This window comes from Chiloscyllium punctatum, chromosome 4 (genome assembly GCF_047496795.1).
Source record: "Chiloscyllium punctatum isolate Juve2018m chromosome 4, sChiPun1.3, whole genome shotgun sequence".
Lineage (NCBI taxonomy): Eukaryota > Metazoa > Chordata > Chondrichthyes > Orectolobiformes > Hemiscylliidae > Chiloscyllium > Chiloscyllium punctatum.
The window spans coordinates 102,538,835-102,559,303 of NC_092742.1; the positions used below are offsets into that span (position 1 = coordinate 102,538,835).

The 20,469-nt window shown below is 40.9% G+C and overlaps 1 protein-coding gene across 3 annotated transcripts in view; it reads right to left on the reverse strand.

The window, feature by feature from the left end:
• Window positions 1-20,469, reverse strand: part of LOC140476599 (tau-tubulin kinase 2-like) — a 299,170-nt gene that overhangs the window by 128,016 nt on the left and 150,685 nt on the right. For all 3 annotated transcript variants that reach the window (XM_072569438.1, XM_072569437.1, XM_072569436.1), the window contains exon 7: window positions 11,928-11,993. In XM_072569438.1, coding sequence (XP_072425539.1) covers window positions 11,928-11,993 — 66 coding nt within the window. The remainder of the gene's footprint in view (window positions 1-11,927; window positions 11,994-20,469) is intronic.

Genomic DNA, 20,469 nt, shown 5'->3' on the forward strand with positions numbered 1-20,469 from the left:
ACAAATATCTCAGCAAGGGGCCCAGTAATCACTTCCCTAGCTTCCCATAGATTTCTCTGGTACATCTGATCAGGTCCTGGGGATTTATCCACCTTTACATGTTTTAAACACATACAGCACCAGCTCCACCTAATATGGACATTTTTCAAGATGTCACCATCTATTTCCCCACATTCTGAATCTTCCAGGTCCTTCTCCACAGTAAACACTGATGCAATATACATGTTTAGTATCTCCCTAATCTCCTGCAGTTCTACACAGAGGCTGCCTTGTTGATCTTTGAGGAGCCCTATTCAGTCATTAGTTACCCTTTAGTCCTTAATATATTTAGGTAATTCCTTTGGATTCTCCTTCACCCTGTTTGTCAAATCTATCTCGTGTCTTCTTTTTGTCTCTGAAGTGTACTCCTACTGCTTTTATACCCTAAGGATTCACTTGATCTCTGCTATCAATGCCTGACATACATTTCCTTCTTTTTCTTTACCAAAACCTCAATTTCTCTAGTCAACCAGCAGTCCCCGCACTTACCAGCCTTTCCTTTCACCCTGTTTCTGGACTCTCGTTATCTCATTTCTGAATGCTTCCCATTTTCCAGCTGTCCCTTTGTCTGCGACCATCCACACCCAATCAACTTTTGAAAGTTTTGCCTAATACCATCAAAATTGGCCTTCCTCCAGTTTCGGACTTGAACTTTTAGATCTTCTCTATCCTTTTCCATCACTATTTTAAAACTAATGGAATTATGGTCACTGGCCCCAATGTGCTACTCCACTGACACCTCAGTCACCTGCCCTGCCTTATTTTCCAAGAGTAGATCACGCTTTAAACCTTCTCTAGTAGGTAAATCCACGTATTGAATCAGAAAATTTTCTTGTACACACTTAATGCTATGGCAGTCCCAGTCTATGTTTGGAAAGATAAAATTCCCTACCATTACCACACTAGTATCCTTACAGGTAACTGAGATCTCCTTACAAATTGGTTTCTCAATTTCCCACTGACAATTGGGGGGTCAATAGTACAGTCCCAGTAAGGTGATCATCCCTTTCTTATTTCTCACCCAAATAACTTCCCTGGACATATTTCCAGGAATATCCTCCCTTAATACAGCCATGTTATCCTTTATCAAAAGATGCCACTCCCCCTCCTCTCTTGCCTCCCTTTCTATCCTTCCTGTAGTATTTGTATCCTGGAACATTAAGCTGACAGTCCTGTCCATCCCTGAGCCACATCTCTGTAATTGCCATGGTACCTCAGTCCCATGTTCCTAACCATGCCCTGAGTTCATCTGCTTTCCCTGTTCAGTCTCTTGCATTGAAGTAAATGCAGTTTAATTTATCAATCCTACCTCGTTCTTTGCTTTGATCCTGCCTGACATGACTGTTTGACTTGCTCCTTTTCCCAACTGTACCATTCACAGATTCACTTTTTTCCCCTCACTATTTCCCTGGGTCCCACCCCACTACCTTACAAGTTTAAATCCTCCCAAGCAGATCTAACAAATCTCCCTACCAGTATATTAGTCCCCTTCCAATTCAGGTGCAATCTGTCCTTTTTGTACAGGCAATGGCATTGACAACATACATAGCCTATAATTTTTGTGAATAGACTGGAGATGCTGACTTTGTTGTCTATTGAGCACAAAAAGACCGAGGGGGCACCTTACGGAGGTGTTTGAAAACTTAATTTAGATGGATTAAATACAAAGCATAACTATCTCTAATGACGAAAGGATCAATAACAATTGGCACAAATTTAAAGTGACTGGAAAGCAAATCAAAGCAAACATGACGATTATTTTTAAAACACAATGTCAAAATTTGATTTGGTTTTGGAACACAGTAATTTGGAGAGTGCAGGATATAGTATCCTTGGAAAGTTAATTGAATAAATACTTTTAAAGAAGAGATGTGCCAGAAGTCTGAACACAGTGGAGCAGCAGAATGAACTGCAATGCTCACAATAAGCTAAATGAACTCCTGTACTGTACGAGTCTATGATTTGACTGCATAGATGTGAAATGCCTATAAACACCAAGTCACCATTAAGTGATTATATTTTGCAATGGACAGAATGAACTTGACAACAGTAACCTTCGTTATTGTAAGCCATCTTACATTTTCCATTGAGTTACAAAATCCCCACAGAAGAGGGAGTGATTAGGGTGGTAGTGGAAACATCATGTTTGCTGAGTAAACTATTGAGAAATCAAATAAAATCAATCCTTAGTTTAATAAATGAAGTCCAAGAAGCTTCATTTATGGATTTCTGACAGACAAATAAAACATTATAAATGGTTATACGTAACTTCTTCTCCCCAAGATAGATGTGAAGCAAATAAAGGAATATTAGGAATGCCTAGGGTGGTATAGATTAGATTACTTACAATGTGGAAACAGGCCCTTCAGCCCAACAAGTCCACACCGCCCCGCCGAAGCGTAACCCACCCATACCCCTACATCTACATCTACATCTACACCTACACCTACCTAACACTACGGGCAATTTAGCATGGCCAATCCACCAAATGGTAGATGAAGTAGATTGTAAATAAAGGTCAACTACAGAATTTATTCTTCAAGTGACAAGTAAAAGCAGTTCCTACATATGTTCCAGTCATAAATGCATTAAGGTCAATACTAGTGTAGTTATATTTTGTACCTCACAAAATCTAAGAAATTTCATTTTACGTTGCTGCATTCAAATCTGCACTATAATAAACAGGAAGCAAGTTTAATGCTTTCCAAATGTTCGATTGATAGCTCTCTGGAAGATTCTGCAAATCATCTTAAAAATATCTCATTAGAAAAATCAAGTTTAAAATTATGTGCACACATTTCTGCCAATCAACCAAGCTAATAACTTATTAAAGAGCTCATTTAAATTCCTGGCTTCTCCTATTGGCACAATTCATTTTACACATCAATAAATAATTATTAGCACCAGCAAACAATTGGGACAGTTACTGCCAGAAACAGAAAAAGCTTACCATATCGGCTGCATCCAAAATGAATGGACTTTAAAATACTGAATTACTGAAACAGTGACCATAAAGAATACAGGAAAGAGATAGAATGCTTGGTGATGTGGTGTAAAGACAACTATCTCTCCCTCAATGTCAGCAAAACTAGAAAGAGATGATCATCAACTTTGAAAAACAAGGAAAGGTGGATGCCCCTATCCATTTCAATGGAGGAGATGGTCGAGAGCATCAAGTTCCTCGAAGTGACTGTCATCAACAATCTGTCCTGGACCACCCAGGTTGATTTGGCAGTCAAGAAGGCATAACAATACTTCTTCCTCAAGAGACTAAGGAAATTCAGCATATCCGTAAGCACTCTCACTAAATTTTACTGATGCACCATAGAAAGCATTCTACCTGGGTGCATCACTGCTTGGTACAGCAACTGCTTTGCTCAGGACCTTCAGGAACCACAGAAAGCTGTTAACACAGACCAGTCCATCATGCAAGCCAACCTTCAATCCATTCACTCCATCTATACTTCTCCATGCCTTGGAAAGGCAATGAACATCAAAGGCCTCACCCACCGTGGTTATAATCTCTTCCGACATCTTCCATCAGGCAGAAAATATAAAAGCTTAAAACACATCCCAATAGGTTCAAGACCAGCTTTTTCCCTGCTGTTATTAGATTTTTGAATGGAAATCTAATGTTGATCTTGCTTTTTGTGCACCTTCTTTGCAGCCATAACTTTGTATTCCTCACTCTGCTCAATCACCCTGTGATCTCTGTATGTTATGATCTGCTTGTACTGCATGCAAAACAAAACTGTTTACTGTACTTAGGTACATCTGACAATAATAAATGAAATCAAATCTACCATGAATCAACCGGATAGAACTGTGAAGTAACATTGGAAATTATTAAATCATCCCAGTTTGATAGATTTAATGAAGGTTTTTATGATGCAAGAGAGGAGAATGGTCGACATCGCTTGTCATAACACAATAAGTACATGAGCAAACTGTAGAGTTTGAAAAATAATTTCAATGGTCAACACAATGGATATAATTGTAATTGAGCAAATTGGGATTTGATTTCCAAAGATCTTCTCTCCTTTGTCTATGATAATACATAACACTGAATAATCAATTTGTTTGTCATCCTCTGACTGCAGAACTGTCCTAATGCATTTGTTAAATGAATTCTTTTACTGGACATCTGAAACTAATGCTGGTTGAACATAACTCATTTTTGAAAAGCCACAAAATGAATTTGCAGTGTTTGAGAAAATTTCATTTCAATTTCATGGAAGCCATTAGACTACTGTCTCAAAGTGTAACTAAACATCCAACACCATCGACATCTTAGAAGGGAGCCAACCACCTTCAGAAGCATAAATAATGTCGCATGTTCTAAGTACAGAACACAGGCTGACAGCATGGTGATTACGGGTTCAACTGGAGATTCCTTGAATCCTCACTGTCAATGACAAGGCTCAATATGGAGTTTGAAGGTAAGAAAAATCTACAATGCAATAATGTCTTTTCAAGAAGGAATGCTGTTCTCCTTAACTGACCAGACCTCTGCATAGGCTCCAGTGCCAAGGCAACACAATGAACACTTAATTGTCCTCTGAAGTGGCCGAATAAAACACTCAGTTTTAAATATCAGCCTTGCCAATGAATTAAACCCACATCCCAGAACAAATAAAGCTGGTCAGTAATGAAATGCACTATTCACCATGCACTTGGATCATTGCAGGTCCAATACTACTCAAACTCTGCACCTTCCAGAGCACAGTATTTGTCTGGTTAGCAATAATAAATTGCATTCACTTGAATCTTTCGTGTAGAACTCACCCTGAGGTCAGTACCTCAGCAATGCGAATAATTCTTAGCTGGTCCCCGAGACCACACATTTATACTAAATCACCATAGAAAATTCGAAAGAGAGTAAAAGTAAGACAAGAGCTAGGAACCAGAATGACACATTCTCTACACTCCCCCCCCCTCCAAACTAACATCTGGGGGCTAATTTGGAAACCTCTCTCATAGACTGATTAAGCAATAGCCAGACAAGAGTCAAAGTCAGAACATGATATCTTACAGCCAATGTCTCCTTCATCAGCATCCCTTCTATGCCCTGTCCAACCACGAGAACAGACCTAAACATTGGTATGCATTAATGAGGGTGTTGCCCTAAGAATCCTCAATGTCTCGACCCCATGAAATCTCATAGCATCAAGTCAAACCAGGGGAAGGACATCCCTCATCGGGAGTAACCTACTGCCCAACCTCAACTGAGAAATCAGTACTTCTCTATGTTCAACACCAAATGGAAGGAGGACTGAATATATCCTGAGATGGTTAAGGTATGTAGGTCATATCTGCCAGAGTGGAACTGCAACAAGAGATGAGGGGAGCAACAAGGAAGAAACACCATCATTGTTTGATAGTGACCTTAACCCTAACCCTAACCCTAAACACTAATAGGACTGCCTTACTAACAGTCCTTTGGGGATTAAGTGTCACCTTCACACTGAGAGTTAAAAAGTATAGATTGAGATCAGATTCAACAGTTCAGAGGTGGACATGAGAGCCATCAGCAACAGTAGAACTATATTCCATCACAATTGGTCATCTCATGGCATGAAACTCACTTAATCAAGTCATAAGATCACAGAACATCAAACAGAACAGCACAGTAACAGGTCCTTCAGCCCACCTTTGACCTCCCAAAATGCATTACCTCACACTTACCCAGATTAAACTCCATCTGCCATTTCTTTGGCCAACTTTCCAGCTGAACTATATCTTGCATTCTTTGATATCCTTCCTCACTATCCACACATCCACCAACGCTCATGTCATTTGCAAACATACTAATTAGATCATAGCCACTTTCATCCAAATTAACAGGGGTCAAAGCAGTGATCCTTGCAGATCACTATTCAGAAAAACACCCACCCACAACTACCCTGTCTTCTGTAGCCATGGCAATTTTGTACCCAACTTGCCAACTCACCATGGATCCCTTGTGACTTAATCTTCTGGACCAACCGACCTTGTCAAATCCTTTAGTAAAAGGATATGTAGACAACATCCATTCCTTTCCTTCAATTCTTCGTAACCTTTGAAAAACACCTGCATTAGGCATGCTGACTATCACTAATGAGCACATTCTTCTCCAAATGTATTTAAATCCTGTTTCTATGAATCTTCTCCAATATCTCCCTACCACTAATGCCTATAAGTTCCTATATTACCCCTGTTGCACTTATAGAATATAGAACATAGAAAAATACAGCGCAGTACAGGCCCTTCGGCCCTCGATGTTGCGCCGACCAAAGCCTACCTAACCTACACTAGCCCAATAACCTCCATATGCTTATCCAATGCCCGCTTGAATGACCATAAAGAGGGAGAGTCCACCACTGATACTGGCAGGGCATTCCATGAACTCACGACCCGCTGAGTAAAGAATCTACCCCTAACATCTGTCCTATACCAACCTCCCTTTAATTTAAAGCTGTGTCCCCTAGGAACAGTTGACTCCATACGCGGAAAAAGGTTCTCACTGTCAACCCTATCTAAACCCCTAATCATCTTGTACACCTCTATCAAATCTCCCCTAAACCTCCTTTTCTCCAATGAGAAAAGCCCCAAGTGCCTCAGCCTTTCCTCATACGATCTTCCTACCATGCCAGGCAACATCCTGGTAAACCTCCTCTGCACCCGTTCCAGTGCCTCCACATCCTTCCACGTAGTATGGCGACCAAAACTGTACACAATACTCCAGATAAGGCCGCACCAGAGTCTTATACAACTGCAACATGACCTCAGGACTCTGGAACTCAATTCCTCTACCAATAAAGCCCAGTACGCCATTTGCCTTCTTCACAGCACTATTTACCTGGGTGGCAACTTTCAAAGATCTGTGTACATGGACACCAAGATCCCTCTGCTCATCCACACTACCAAGTAGCCTACCATTAGCCCAGTACCCCATCTTTTTGTTACTCTTACCAAAGTGAATCACCTCACACTTAGCTACATTGAACTCCATTTGCCACCTTTCTGCCCAGCTCTGCAACTTATCTATATCCCGCTGTAACCTGCCACATCCTTCTTCGCTGTCCACCACTCCCCCGACTTTCGTATCATCCGCAAACTTGCTCACCCAGCCTTCAAGCCCCTCCTCCAGGTCATTTATAAAAATGACAAACAGCAATGGTCCCAAAACAGATCCTTGTGGAACACCGCTAGTAACTGCACTCCAAGATGAACCTTTACCATCAACTACTACCCTCTGTCTCCTTCCAGCCAGCCAATTCCTAATCCAAACCTCTAATGCACCCTCAATGCCATACCTCCGTAATTTTTGCAGTAGATGCCATACCTCCGTAATTTTTGCAGTAGTAGTAATTTTTGAACAAAGCATCAATATTAACTATTGTCCAGTCTTTTGGGATCCACCAATGGCTAAAGAGAATACAAATATCTCTGTCAAAGCCCCACCAATCTCCTCCTTTGCCTCCTTCAGCACCCTGCAATGGATCCCATTAAACCTTGAGGTCTTATCTACCTTCACCTCTTTTAAGGTACCCAACAAATCCTCCTTAAATACTGACATGCCTCATTGTATCAACAAATCCTTCTCTAAACTAATCACCCATATCTTTCTCCTTGCTGAATACCAATGGGAAGTACCCATTAAGGACCTCAGCCACTTCCTCTGACTCCACACAGAAACTTTGTCCTTTGGGTCTGAGTTGACCTACCCTTTCCCTAATTACCCTTTTGCTCATAATATACATACAAAACATCTTGGGAATTGCCTTGATCCTAATTCTAGGAGGGTATACAGGCACAGTAGCAGGGACACTTAAAAATGAGATGTCAGCCTGAAGCTACAACATGGGGAGAACTTGTATGGTAAAAATCAGAAGTTGCAATGATAGACAGATTTAAGCCATCCCACAACTAACACAACTAACAAATTTAAGTTCTATAGTCTTGCTACTCCAGTTACACATGGTAGTGGACAATTAGGTAAATAACAGAAAGAGGTGTCTCCGCAATCGTCCTCATCCACAATGATGGCAGAGGCCTGTGCAGACAAGCAGGCTGAAGCATCTGTATCCATATTCAGCTAGAAGCACTAAGATGATAATCCAGCTGCAATCCCAAGCATCACAGATGCCAGTCTTTAGCCAATTCCGTTCACTCCATGTGATTTCAGAACACAGCTGGATATAGCAAAAGTTAAGGAAAAAATCCTGCAACAACCTACAATAAAATCCTGTGCACTCAAAACCAGTTCCAGTCAAGCAACAACACTGGCGTATACCCAATGATGAGGTAGATTTACAGAACACTGACAGGCTGGAAAAGAAGATGTTTCCACTAGTAGGAGAGACGAGGACCTGAGGCACAGCCTCAGAGCAAAGGGATGACCTTTAGAACTGAGGTGAGAAGGAATTTCTTCAGTCAATGGGCGGCGAATCTGTGGAACTCATTGCCACAGTTTGAGTTTGTCTCTGTCGTCTTGAGTGAATTTAAGACAGATTGATAGGTTCTTGATTAGTCTGGGGATTAAACATTACAGAAAGAAGGCAGGAGAATGGGGTTGAGAAACACATCAGCCATGATCAAATGACAGCAAACTTCATGAGCCGAATGGCTTAATTCTGCTCCTCTCTCTTATGGTTTGATGGTCTTTCTCATTATATCCTGTGTGAAAAAAAGCAGGGCAATCCAGTTCAGCCCATTACTGCTTCAATCAATCTTCTCTCATCAAAGTAATGGGGTGAAGCATATGCTCAGAAATAATCTGTGTATCAACAGTCAGATTGCTTTCTGCCAAGACCAGGGTAATAGAACCCAAACAGGAGATTTGAATTTCAGAGGAGATGTGAAACTGACAGTGTGGTATCAAGGAGTTTAATAAAATTGGAGTAAATGGGAATTGGGGGTGAAAAGTCGCCGTTGGTTTGAATATCATTTTAGAACAATGGAAGCTGGGTGTGGTCACTGGAGGCCAAACAATTCAGACCCTGGACATTACTGCGAGACACTCCTTTTGAAGATTCCCAAGCCCAACCAACTTCAGTTGCTTCTTCAATAGCTAAAGTTCCTTTGTTAGGTCTGAAATGGGGTGTTCGCTGCCAGTTGCAGTATTCAGTACATTTGTAATTCACATACTTGAATGGATCCATACCTAAATGCAGCAAGGCAACATTCAGGCTTGGGTTAATAAATTGCACAGAACCATCCAGTTCCAAAGAGGCCCTTTGGCGCATCAGGTCTGCACTGCCAAAAATATACCACTTCTTACATTGGTCCCAGTTTCCCACACTAGGCCCACAGCCTTGAATGTTATTAAACTTCAAGTGCTCATCCAAGTACTTCTGAAAGATTGAGGTTTCCTGCCTCAACTACCTTCCCAGGAAGTGCATTCCAGACTCTCTACAACTTTTAAGTGGAAGAGTTTTTCATCAAATTACCTCCAAACTTGCTGCCTTTCACTTTAAATGTATGCCCCTTCGTTACTGATTCTTCAATTAAGGGGAACTCCTTGGGTTTCCTCCCACAATCCAAAAATGAGCAGATTAGATGATTTGGCTGTGCTAAATTGCTCATAGTGTTCAGGGATGTGTAGGTTAGGTGCATTAGTCAGGGGTAAATGTAGAGTCAGAGGGGAATGGGTCTGGGTGGGTTACTCTTCTAAGGGTTGGTATGGACTTGTTGGGCCAAAGGGCCTGTTTCCACACTGTAGGGATTCTAATGATTTCTACGATATCAGGTTTCCCCTCAACAGTTTTGGCTTGACACCATCCAGAACAAGTGATCGAATTGATTGACATTTTATGCATTCCCTTAGACATCCATTTCCTCCAGCACTTTTTTCAATACCTTCAGCATGCACATTCACATTATATTCTGCAAAGTTAAAAATCACACAACACCAGGTTATAGTCCAACAGGTTTAATTGGAAGCACACTAGCTTTCGGAGCGACCCTCCTTCATCAGGTGATAGTCTATAACCTGGTGTTGTGTGATTTTTAACTTTGTACACCCCAGTCCAACACCGGCATCTCCAAATCATGAATATTCTGCAGGTATTCACCAGGAGTCTTTTCTTAGAACCTTCAAAATCTTCAACTCCTACCAGTTAGTAGGACAAGGCTCCACTCCTAGTGTCTCACCATCCTGACATTCCTTCACTGTTGCTGGGTCAATATCCTGGAACTCACTTCCTAACAGCTAACTTGGTTCACCTACACACTAATTGAACTGTGAAGTTTAAGGCAGCATATACCACCTTCTCAAGGGCAATCAGGGATGGGCAATAAATGCTGGTTTTGACAACAATGCTCAAAACTCATTAATGAATAAAAAACCTAAAACTCTGGTGTAACATTGTATACGCTGATGTTACTTGAATTATTTCCACAGCACTTTAGCAACTAAAGTTAGGTTTAGGTTTAGCAACTCTATCACCAAGAAAGATAAGATCAGTAATTTGAGACACCATCACTTCCACGTCACACACCAACCTCAACTGCCTTAGTATCACTGCTTGGCTACATTCCCTACTTAATACAAATGTGGAAGCACAACTGCCAAACGCACTGCAGCCCTAACCCACCTTTTCAAGACATGGAGGGATGATAAATAAACCTGGCCTCAGAGCATTGGCTATATCCTGACAGCAATTAAAAGAATTGGTCTTCAGTGAGGTGTTCGACAAGGTTCCTCATGGTAGGCAGGCTAACAAGGTTAGATCACATGGAATACATGGAGAACTGGCTCAAAAGGGAGAAGACAGAGATGGTGATGGAGGCTGGTACAATTAGAAAACATTTAAAAGGCATCCAGGTGGATATGTGAATAGGAAAGGTTTAGAGGGATAGGGATCAAGTGCTGGCAAACAGGACTAGATTAATTTAGGGTATCTGGTTGGCATGGATTTGGAAAATGGACTGTTTCCGTGCTGCACATCTCTATGACTCCATTGCCATTTATCGAATGTCCTCTATGTGTCCAGTTCCCAATGCAAATGTTGTTGAAACAGAAAATAAATGTCAGTTGAGATAGTGCAACGTTTAAAAGTGCAGTAAGCAAACATAGACACGAGAATCATTTTCCACATGAACTATTACCATACATACAGAAATAAAAGTCAAATCTTTGAGACTTTTTTTTAAAAAAGCTAAAAAGCAGACTTTTACATGGATAATTTGACAGGTTGGACATGCTTGACTTGAACCAAAGTAAAATACAAGGAAGGTTATCACAGGTTAATAAATTTTAAAAACCCAGACATTTAGTTCATATTAATTACTTAACGCCTGTTTTTATAACATGACAATTTATTTATATCAATTTTCAAACAGTTATTGATTTTACATCATTATGAACTGCAGGTATGTACAATGAAACTAAATTATCATCTTCAGGATTATACTTAGGTTTTGTAATGTTTGTGTTTTAATCTCTGCAAAAACAGACTCAACCTTTACATGAGGGATTTGGAATATCATGTTTTAGGCCAAAAAAAAATAGAATTCACTTCTACATATGCCCCATAAATGAGAATTGATGGAATTTTATGGATATCGTTTTTATCAGTCAAAATTAATTTCTGCTCATGGCTCTTCCAACTTTTGCCGAACAATCTCCAGGCAGCAAACAGTGATTTGTTGGCTCATGAAAGGGAGAAGGGCATTCTGCTTCCAGAATCGAACAGGCAAAAATATCTGTATCCAAGGTTTTGGCGTTCTACTTGCATTTTCATCAAGTAATTAACATTACAATGCATCTTTTTTTTAGCATAGATGATATTGAAGGGAAAGCTGGTACTAATTTTAGTAATACCATAATAATTAAAGGGAAAATGGAATTACAAGTTAAAAATGTCTGTACTTCATTAACCTTCCAACAAGACATTTTTACTTACCCGGTTTTTGTGTGCATTGATTGATGCATAACGCACTGTGCCTCTGAACCCTGCTACTACTCGAGGCTGAAAAAAATTAGGAAAAATAGAATACATGATTTTTAATATTTTTGATGAAATTTACTAAGTGACGTAATTGAAACAAACATGTACATTCAAACTCTGAAGCACAGTTAATCCGTCAATGCACTACAGCAATTATTTTGCAACAAGGACCAAAAAAAATCTTTCAAAGCCCATAAACATTGTATGAGTTAATATATATGAATTATAAACAAATGAATTAACCTATACATATGCAAATTGTTTTCTTCCTGGTGTGAGTTGTTTAAGCAGTAAGTACAGTTTGCTGCAATTATAACTTTACAAACCAGGTATGGACAGAAGTCTCTTGCAGAATGTTCCAATGCCAAGCAAACCTGAACTGCCCCATAAATTTCAATCTTTTTTAAATGGTTGCTCAGATTCTCCATGGTGAACTACTTGCAACGATATTAGCCAAGATCTGTTTCAAATTTCTCGAGTAGATGGAGACCAAAGCTTGGTCAAAGGAACAGATTTTAAGGAGTTCCTTTGGAGAAAGGAAAGGTAGAATGAGGGTTTTATGGATGGAATTTTAGTGCAAAGGCCTTTGGTAACTGAAGACACATCTACAAATGATGGAGTGAATACAGCTGAGGATGCTCAGCAGGTCTGAAACAGACCAGGGCAGATAGCTGTGTGGGTTGTAAGGTTGGAAGAGGTTGCAGCAATAGACAGGAGACTTACTTGTAAACATTGATCAAAATTCAAAACTTAAAACACTGTTTCAGACAGCCAATGAGCACAAGGATGACAGGTTAACAGGACATGACTTAACTTAGGATACAAACAGGGGAAACAAAAATTCAACTACATATATTTAATTTGGCTAATTCTTAACATTTATTGCAAATAGCCAACATGTCACATTATCATGAAGTATGAAAACCAAATATTTCAATAGCAGGATAGGCAAATGCCAATATATTAAATATGCAATGAGCTGCCATTCCAATCAGCAGCACATTCACAAATATAGTGCAGTAAAAGTGGATAAATCTGAAATTAAGTAGTTAGGATTTTGGATACCTGAATAATTGGGGCTCATTCTGGGATATGTGGGATCTCTACAAATAGGATAGCTTACACCGGAACCAGAGTACGACCAATATCCTCAGGGGGAACTTTGCTATTGCTCTTCGGGAGGGTTAAAACTAATTCAGCAGGGGGATGGGAACCTAGATTTTAGTTCCAATGTCTAGGAGATTGAGAGCAGTGAGGGCAGAAATGAGCTTTCAAGGTCGCAAGAGTGCACTGGCAAGCAGGAAGGTGGTTTGAAGTGTGTCAACTTCAATGCCAGGAACATCCGGAATAAGGTGGATGAACTTACAGCATGGGTTTGTACCTGGGACTTCAACGTTGTGGCCATTTCAGAGACATGGATAGAGCAGGGACAAGAATAGTTGCGGCAGATTCCAGGATTTAGATGTTTCAGTAAGAACAGAGAAAATGGCAAAAGAGGGGGACATGGGCATTGTTAGTCAAGGACAGTACTAAGGTGGCAGAAAGGACATTTGAGGACTTGTCTATTGAGATATTATGAGCTGAGGTTAGAAACAGGAAAGGAGGTCACCCTGTTGGGAGTTTTCTATAGGCTTCTGAATAGTTCCAGAGATGTAGAGGAAAGTATATCATAATTCTGGATAGGAGCAAGAGTAACAAAGTAGTAGTTATGGGGGACTTCAATATTCCAAATATTGACTGGAAATATTAGAGTACTTTAGATGGGTCAATTTTTGTCCAATATATGCAGGAGGGTTTCCTGACACAGTACATAGACAAACCAACAAGGGGCAAGGCCACATTGGATTTGGTGCTGGGTAATGAACCTATCCAACTGTTAGATTCTGAGGTAGGTGAGCACCTTGGTGACAGTGACCACAATTCAGTTATGTTTACTTTAGCGATGTGAGGGGATAGGTATATACTGCAGGGAATAGTTATTGCTGGGAGACAGGCAATTATGATAAGATTAGGCAAGATTTAGGATGCATACGATGGGAAAGGAAACTGCAGGGATGGGCACAATTGAAATGTGGGGTTTATTCTATCAGATTACAACAGGATCTTGACCACATGGGCCAATGGACTAAGAAGTGGCAGATGGAGTTTAATTCAGATAAATGCGAGGTGCAGCATTTTGGGAAAGCAAATCTTAGCAAGACTTATACACTTAATGGTAAGGCCCTAGGGAGTGTTGCTGAACAAAGAGACCTTGGAGTACAGGTTCATAGCTCCTTGAAAGTGGAGTCGCAGATAGATAGGATAGTGAGGGTGGCGTTTGGTATGCTTTCCTTTATTGGTCAGAGTATTGAGTACAGGAGTTGGGACATCATGTTGCGGCTGTACAGGACATTGGTTAGGCCACTGTTGGAATATTGTGTGCAATTCTGGTCTCCTTCCTATCAGAAAGATGTTGTGAAACATGAAAGGGTCCAGAAAAGATTTACAAGGATGTTGCCAGGGTTGGAGGATTTGAGCTATAGGGAGAGGCTGAACAGGCTGGGGCTGTTTTCCCTAGAGTGTCAGAGGCTGAGGAGTGACCTTATACAGGTTTACAAAATTATGAGGGGCATTGATAGGGTAAACAGGCAAAGTCTTTTCCCTGGGGTCAAGGAGTCCAGAACTAAAGGGCATAGGTTTAGGGTGAGAGGGGAAAGATATAAAAGAGACCTACAGGGCAACATTTTCATGCAGAGGGTGGTACATGTATAGAATGAGCTACCAGAGGATGTGGTGGAGACTGGTACAATTGCAACATTTAAGAGGCATTTGGATGGGGATATGAATAGGAAGGGTTTGGAGGGATACAGGCCGGGTGCTGGCAGGTGGGACTAGATTGGGTTGGAATATCTGGTCAGCATGGACCGGTTGGACTGAAGAGTCTGTTTCCATGCTGTACATCTCTATGACTCTATTCAAGGAACAGCTACCGCGGGTCCTTGATAAGTATATACCTGTCAGACAGGGAGGAAATGGTCGAGCAAGGGAGCCATAGTTTATTAAAAGAGGACGAAAAGGCTTGTGTTAGGATGAGATGTGAAGACGCAATTAGGGCACTTGAGAGTCACAGTTAGCCAGGAAAGACCTAAAGAGAGAGCTAAGAGGAGCCAGGAGGGGACATGAGAAGTCGTTGGCAGACAGGATCAAGAAAAACCCTAAAGCTTTCTATGTGTATATCAAGAATAAAAGAATAACTAGAGTAAGATTAGGGCCGATCAAGCATTGTCATTGGAAGTTGTGCATGGGGTCCGAAGAGATAGGGGAAGTACTAAATTAATATTTTTCGTCAAAATTCATACTGGAAAAAGACAGTTTTTTCAAGGGGAATACTAAAATCCAGACTATTAGACTAGATGGGATTGAAGGTCATAAGAAGGTTGTGAGAGCAATTCTGGAAAATGTGAAAATACCCAAGTCGCCTGGGCTGGATGGGAATTATCCTAGGATTCTGTGGGAAGCCAGGAAGGAGCCTGTCAAGCCTTCGGCTTCAACCTTTATGTCGTCATTGTGTATAGGAATAGTGCCAGAAGACTGGAGCATAGCAAATATTGTCCCCTTGTTCAAGGAGGGGAGTGGAGACAACCCTGGTAATTACAGACCAGTGAGCCTTACTTAAGATCTGAGTAAAGTGTTGGAAAAGATTTAAGAGATAGGAATTATAGTCATCTGGAGAAGACTAAGTTGATTAAGGATAGTCAACGCAGTTTTGTGAAGGGTAGGTCACACCTCACAAATCTAATTGAGTTCTTTGAGAAGGTGACCAAACAGGTGGATGACGCTAAAGTGGTTGATATGGTATATGGATTTCAGTAAAGCACTTGATAAGGTTAAGGTTCCCCACAGTAGGCACAAAATATGGAGGCATGGGATTGAGTGTGATTTAGTGGTTTGGATCAGAAATTAGCCAGCTGAAAGAAGACAGAGGGCGATGGTTGATGGGAAATGTTCATCCTAGAGTTCAATTAGTAGTGGTGTACTGCAGGGTCTGTTTTGGGGCCACTGCTATTTGTCATTTTTATAAATGACCTGAATGAGGGCATAGAAGGATGGGTTAGTAAATTCGCGGATGACACTAAGGTCGGTGGAGTTGCAGATAGTGCCAAAGGATGTTCCAGGTTACAGAGGGTCATAGTTAAGCTGCAGAGCTGGGCTGAGGTGTGGCAAAGGGAGGTTAATGTGGAAAAGTATGAGGTGATTCACTTTGGAAGGAGCAACAGGAATAAAGAGTACTGGGCTAATGGTAAGATTCTTGGTAGTGTAGATGAGCAGAGAGATCTCAGTGTCCATGTACATAGATCCCTGTTTGATCGTGTTGTTAAGAAGGCATACGATGTGTTAGCTTTTATTGGTAGAGGAATTGAGTTTTGGTGCCACGAGGTCATGCTGCAGCTGTACTAAATTCTGGCACTGCCGCACTTGAAGCATTGTGTATAGTTCTGGTCACCACATTATAGGAAGGACATGGAAGCTTTGGAAAAGGGTGCAGAGGAAATTTACTCGGATGTTGCTTGGTAGGGAGGGAAGGTCTTATGATGAAAAGCTGAAGGAGTTGAGGCTGTTTTCGTTGGAAAGAAGGAGGTTGAGACATCAGATAATCAGAGGGTTAGAGCGGGTGGACAGTGAGAGCCTTCTTCCTCGGATGGTGAGGGCTAGCACGAGGGGACATAGCTTTAAACTGAGGGATGATAGACATAGGACAGATGTCTGAGGTAGTTTCTTTACTCAGTAGTAGGTGCATAGAATACACTGCCTGCTACAGTAGTAAACTCACCAACTTCAAGGGCATTTAAATGGTCATTGGATAAACATATGGATGAGAATGGAATAGTGTAGGTTAGGTAGGCTTCAGATTGGTTTCACAGGTCAGCGAAGGCCGAACGGCCTGTACCACGCTGTAATGTTCTATGTTCTATTAGAAGTGACGTGATCAGACATTGTAAAATATGCCTCAGTGAAAATTTACCATATTTTCAATGCTGAGTTAATGTTTCTGGTGTGTTCTGGACAATGTTCTGCACACAAGAGAAAAAAAGACCTAAATAGAGCACTTTGAAAAGTGACTCAGCATTTTTACTGGGGTGAAAAAAAACACTCATTAGCAAAAAGTGAAACAAAAATGAATGCCAAATGTTTACAATGACTTCAGTCATAACATTTACAAACTCAAGAGCTAGTGAATATGGCCAGGGTAGGAAAATTGGTAAAAGACAAGCCTAAGGCTCTTTACATAAATGCACTCAGAATTTGCCACAAGTGGATAAATTGATAGCACATTAAAAATATATGATAGGATAGCCAGTGTAAAGACTTATTTGTAAAGTGACCCCCCACTAGTAGGTGAACATGCAAGGCTTTTAACATTTAGAAAGGAGGGGGGAGATAAGGTGGTGGAGAGCAGCTCAGTAATCAGGAGTAAAGTCAGTACAGTCACGAGATTATAATCATTGTTAATAAGATCAACATTGATGCTCGGTGTAGTGATTGGAACAAGGTTGGCCAGCTATACCTCATTGAACAGGAGTTCCCAAATTGGACTGTTAACTTGAGCCAAACAGGGAATCCAGGCTGACAGACATAAACAGAGTCTCAGGGACTCTTCTCACTCTCGAGACTGGCTCTGAGCAAGTTGGTCAGAGTCCATGTACTGTCCATGTGAGTAAAGGGTGACCTAATGACTGGATACTGGCCTCCATGTGGTTATTTCAGTGGAATGAAAGAAAACAGTACACTCCTGAAGAAAGTTCATTTGCAACTGTTCTTTGTGTTGGGGTAAGCATTTCTGGCACGATGCTGTTATTTGGGAGGCTGGACTGGTTCAATCCTGGGCCCAGTATGTGGGAAGAATGTATTAATTTTTCTGAGCAAATTACATTGGGGGCCAATGAAAAGCAACAAGTAATCCTTCCGATTGGTTGCGGACCCACAGCATTTTCAGTTATTAGGAGCTTAACATTCCAAGAGGCACTAGAAGCTAAAACGTTTCAAGAATTGATGGATTTAGTGAAGCAACATTATGACCCCAAGACTCCTTTTAATTCTGAGATGATACCTGTTTTATTCAGCAGCTCAAGAACCAGGGGAATCAGTTTTGGGTGCTTTGACAAGGTTAAGATGACTGGCAGAGGCATGTGATTTTGGGTTAACCCTGAATAAGATGCTGAGAGATCATGTGGAGTTAATAACATAACCACACAAAAGCGTCTACTAGTTGAAGCCCAACTGGACATCAAACAGACACTACAGCTGGCTTTGCTGTTAGGCAATGCAGCAAGTGGAGCACATGTGCTGCAGGGTAATCTGATGGTAGTGGATACACTCACCTGGCTTACTGAGCTTGGGAACACACTCAAGTGTAGGCAAGCGCATTGCCTCATGCAGGACATATACTGATCAGAAGTCACACAACACCATGTTGTAATCCAATAGATTTATCTGAAATCACAAGTTTCCATAGCGCTGCTCCTTCACCTGTTAAAGGAGCAGTGCTCTGAAAGCTTGTGATTTCAAATAAACCTGTTGGATTATAACCTGATGATGTGTGACTTCTGGCCTCATCACCTCAGTCCAAAACCAGCACCTCCACATCAGAACATATCCTGAGCAGAGAGATCCTACGTCAACTCAGAGTAACACCCCAAAATAATGCCAAGCCTCAGTCAAATGGCAAAAAAGTTCTTCAGAATACGGGCGGCAAGTCACGTAGCTGCTGCCGGTATGGACTAGAGATAGCAAAGGTGCCCTAGGAAGCCTGACTTGAGTATCCAGGAGAGTGCACACTCTGGAAAGTCCATCTTGAGGTTTGGAACACTTAAATTGCTTAGCAACATCCAAATCTAAATCAAATCAAATCAAAATAAACATCTAATTAATTGGTCACCCAGCCTAATAGAGGTTGACATCAGTGCAGCTGTATCAATGATTGCAGAACCAGTCCTTTAACAAGATTTGCTCAGGACTCCAATCTTCCAAGTTTCTGTAAACCTCACCCAGACTGAGAATATGTACCAGCGAACCACTACAAATTAAGGATATGACTTCAGTTCCTGTGTCCAATGAGAAGCAGCTGGTGCAGTTACCACTGATTGTGGTAAAAGGCTCCAGCCAAAGCTTGATGGGGCAAATTTAGTCAAGAAAGATTCAACTTGATTGGCTCAACATTTTTTGATTATAAAATGATTACCAGAGTAAAGTCCTAATTGAATACACAGAAGGTTTTCAACAAGGTCGAAGGACTGTCAAAGGAGTCAAGGCCACCTGACATGCTGACCCGAAAGCAATTCTGCAAGGCCACTTGCCTTGTGTGTATGAGTAGAATCAGAAATCAGGAGGCCGGAAAGCGAAAGGAATCATCCAAACCAGTACAGTTTACAAAATGGGTAGCACTGGACATACCAATTGCAAAAACTGACAGGTCAGTTTGCCTTTATGGGTGGATTTTAAGCGAACTATAAACCACTTGTCGCAGCTAGATAAACACCCAATCCCTCGCACCAGGGGACGCATTCGAAAAACTAGTTTATTGTAAAAGTACTGATTATGGTACAAGATGTAGAAATTGACAATGGTATCAGGAGGAGATTTTGAACAAGTATTTTGTTTTCACAGTAGAAGATATAAAAAGCATCTTAAGAATAGTAGAAAACCAGTGTTTAAAACAGAGAGAGCAACTTAAAGCAATCACAACGTCTAGGAAAACTAACGGGTGACAAGTCTCTTAGGTCAAGTGTTCTGCTTCATAGACTCTCAAAGGAAGTGGGTGCAAAGATAAGGGATCCATTAATTGCAATCTTTAAACATTTCCTGGAAATGCCCCAGTGGTTTGGAAAGCTGCAAATGTAACACTTTTTTATTAAATAAAATCAGACAAAAGGCAAAAAAAAAATTCAGTTAAGTCTGGCATCTATCATTGGGAAAATATTAACATCCAGAGGTGCTACCAGGAGTTTAATATAATCATAAAGCAATCAGGTAGGTCAACATAGTTTTGTGTAAGGACCAGAGTTCTTGTCAAATTTACTGCAGCTCTTTGAAAATGTAACAGGGTGGATAACAGGAAACCAGGCATAGAGTACTTTGGTACCCATAAAGCATTCTAGCAAATGCCACAAAGGTTATTGCAAAAGCTAAAAGTTGAAACTATTGGGAGATGACACATCAGCAAGGATACGGGATTAGCCAACTGTATGACAGAAAGCCGCAGGGATCAGTCTCAAAATTTTAATTATTTATGATCTACATTCATAACATGGATAAAGAAAGAAAATATTTGCATTTGAAGCAGTCAGAGAAGGCTCACAGGCTCGATTTGGGGTTTGCTTCATATTTGAGCAGGACTGGCATATAATCATTGGGGTTAAGAATGAAAGCTGATCTACTTGAAAAACAAGATACTGAAAGGTTTGACAGGGTTGAGATGGTGAGGATGTTTCCTCTTGAGGGAATCTAGAACCGGGGCATA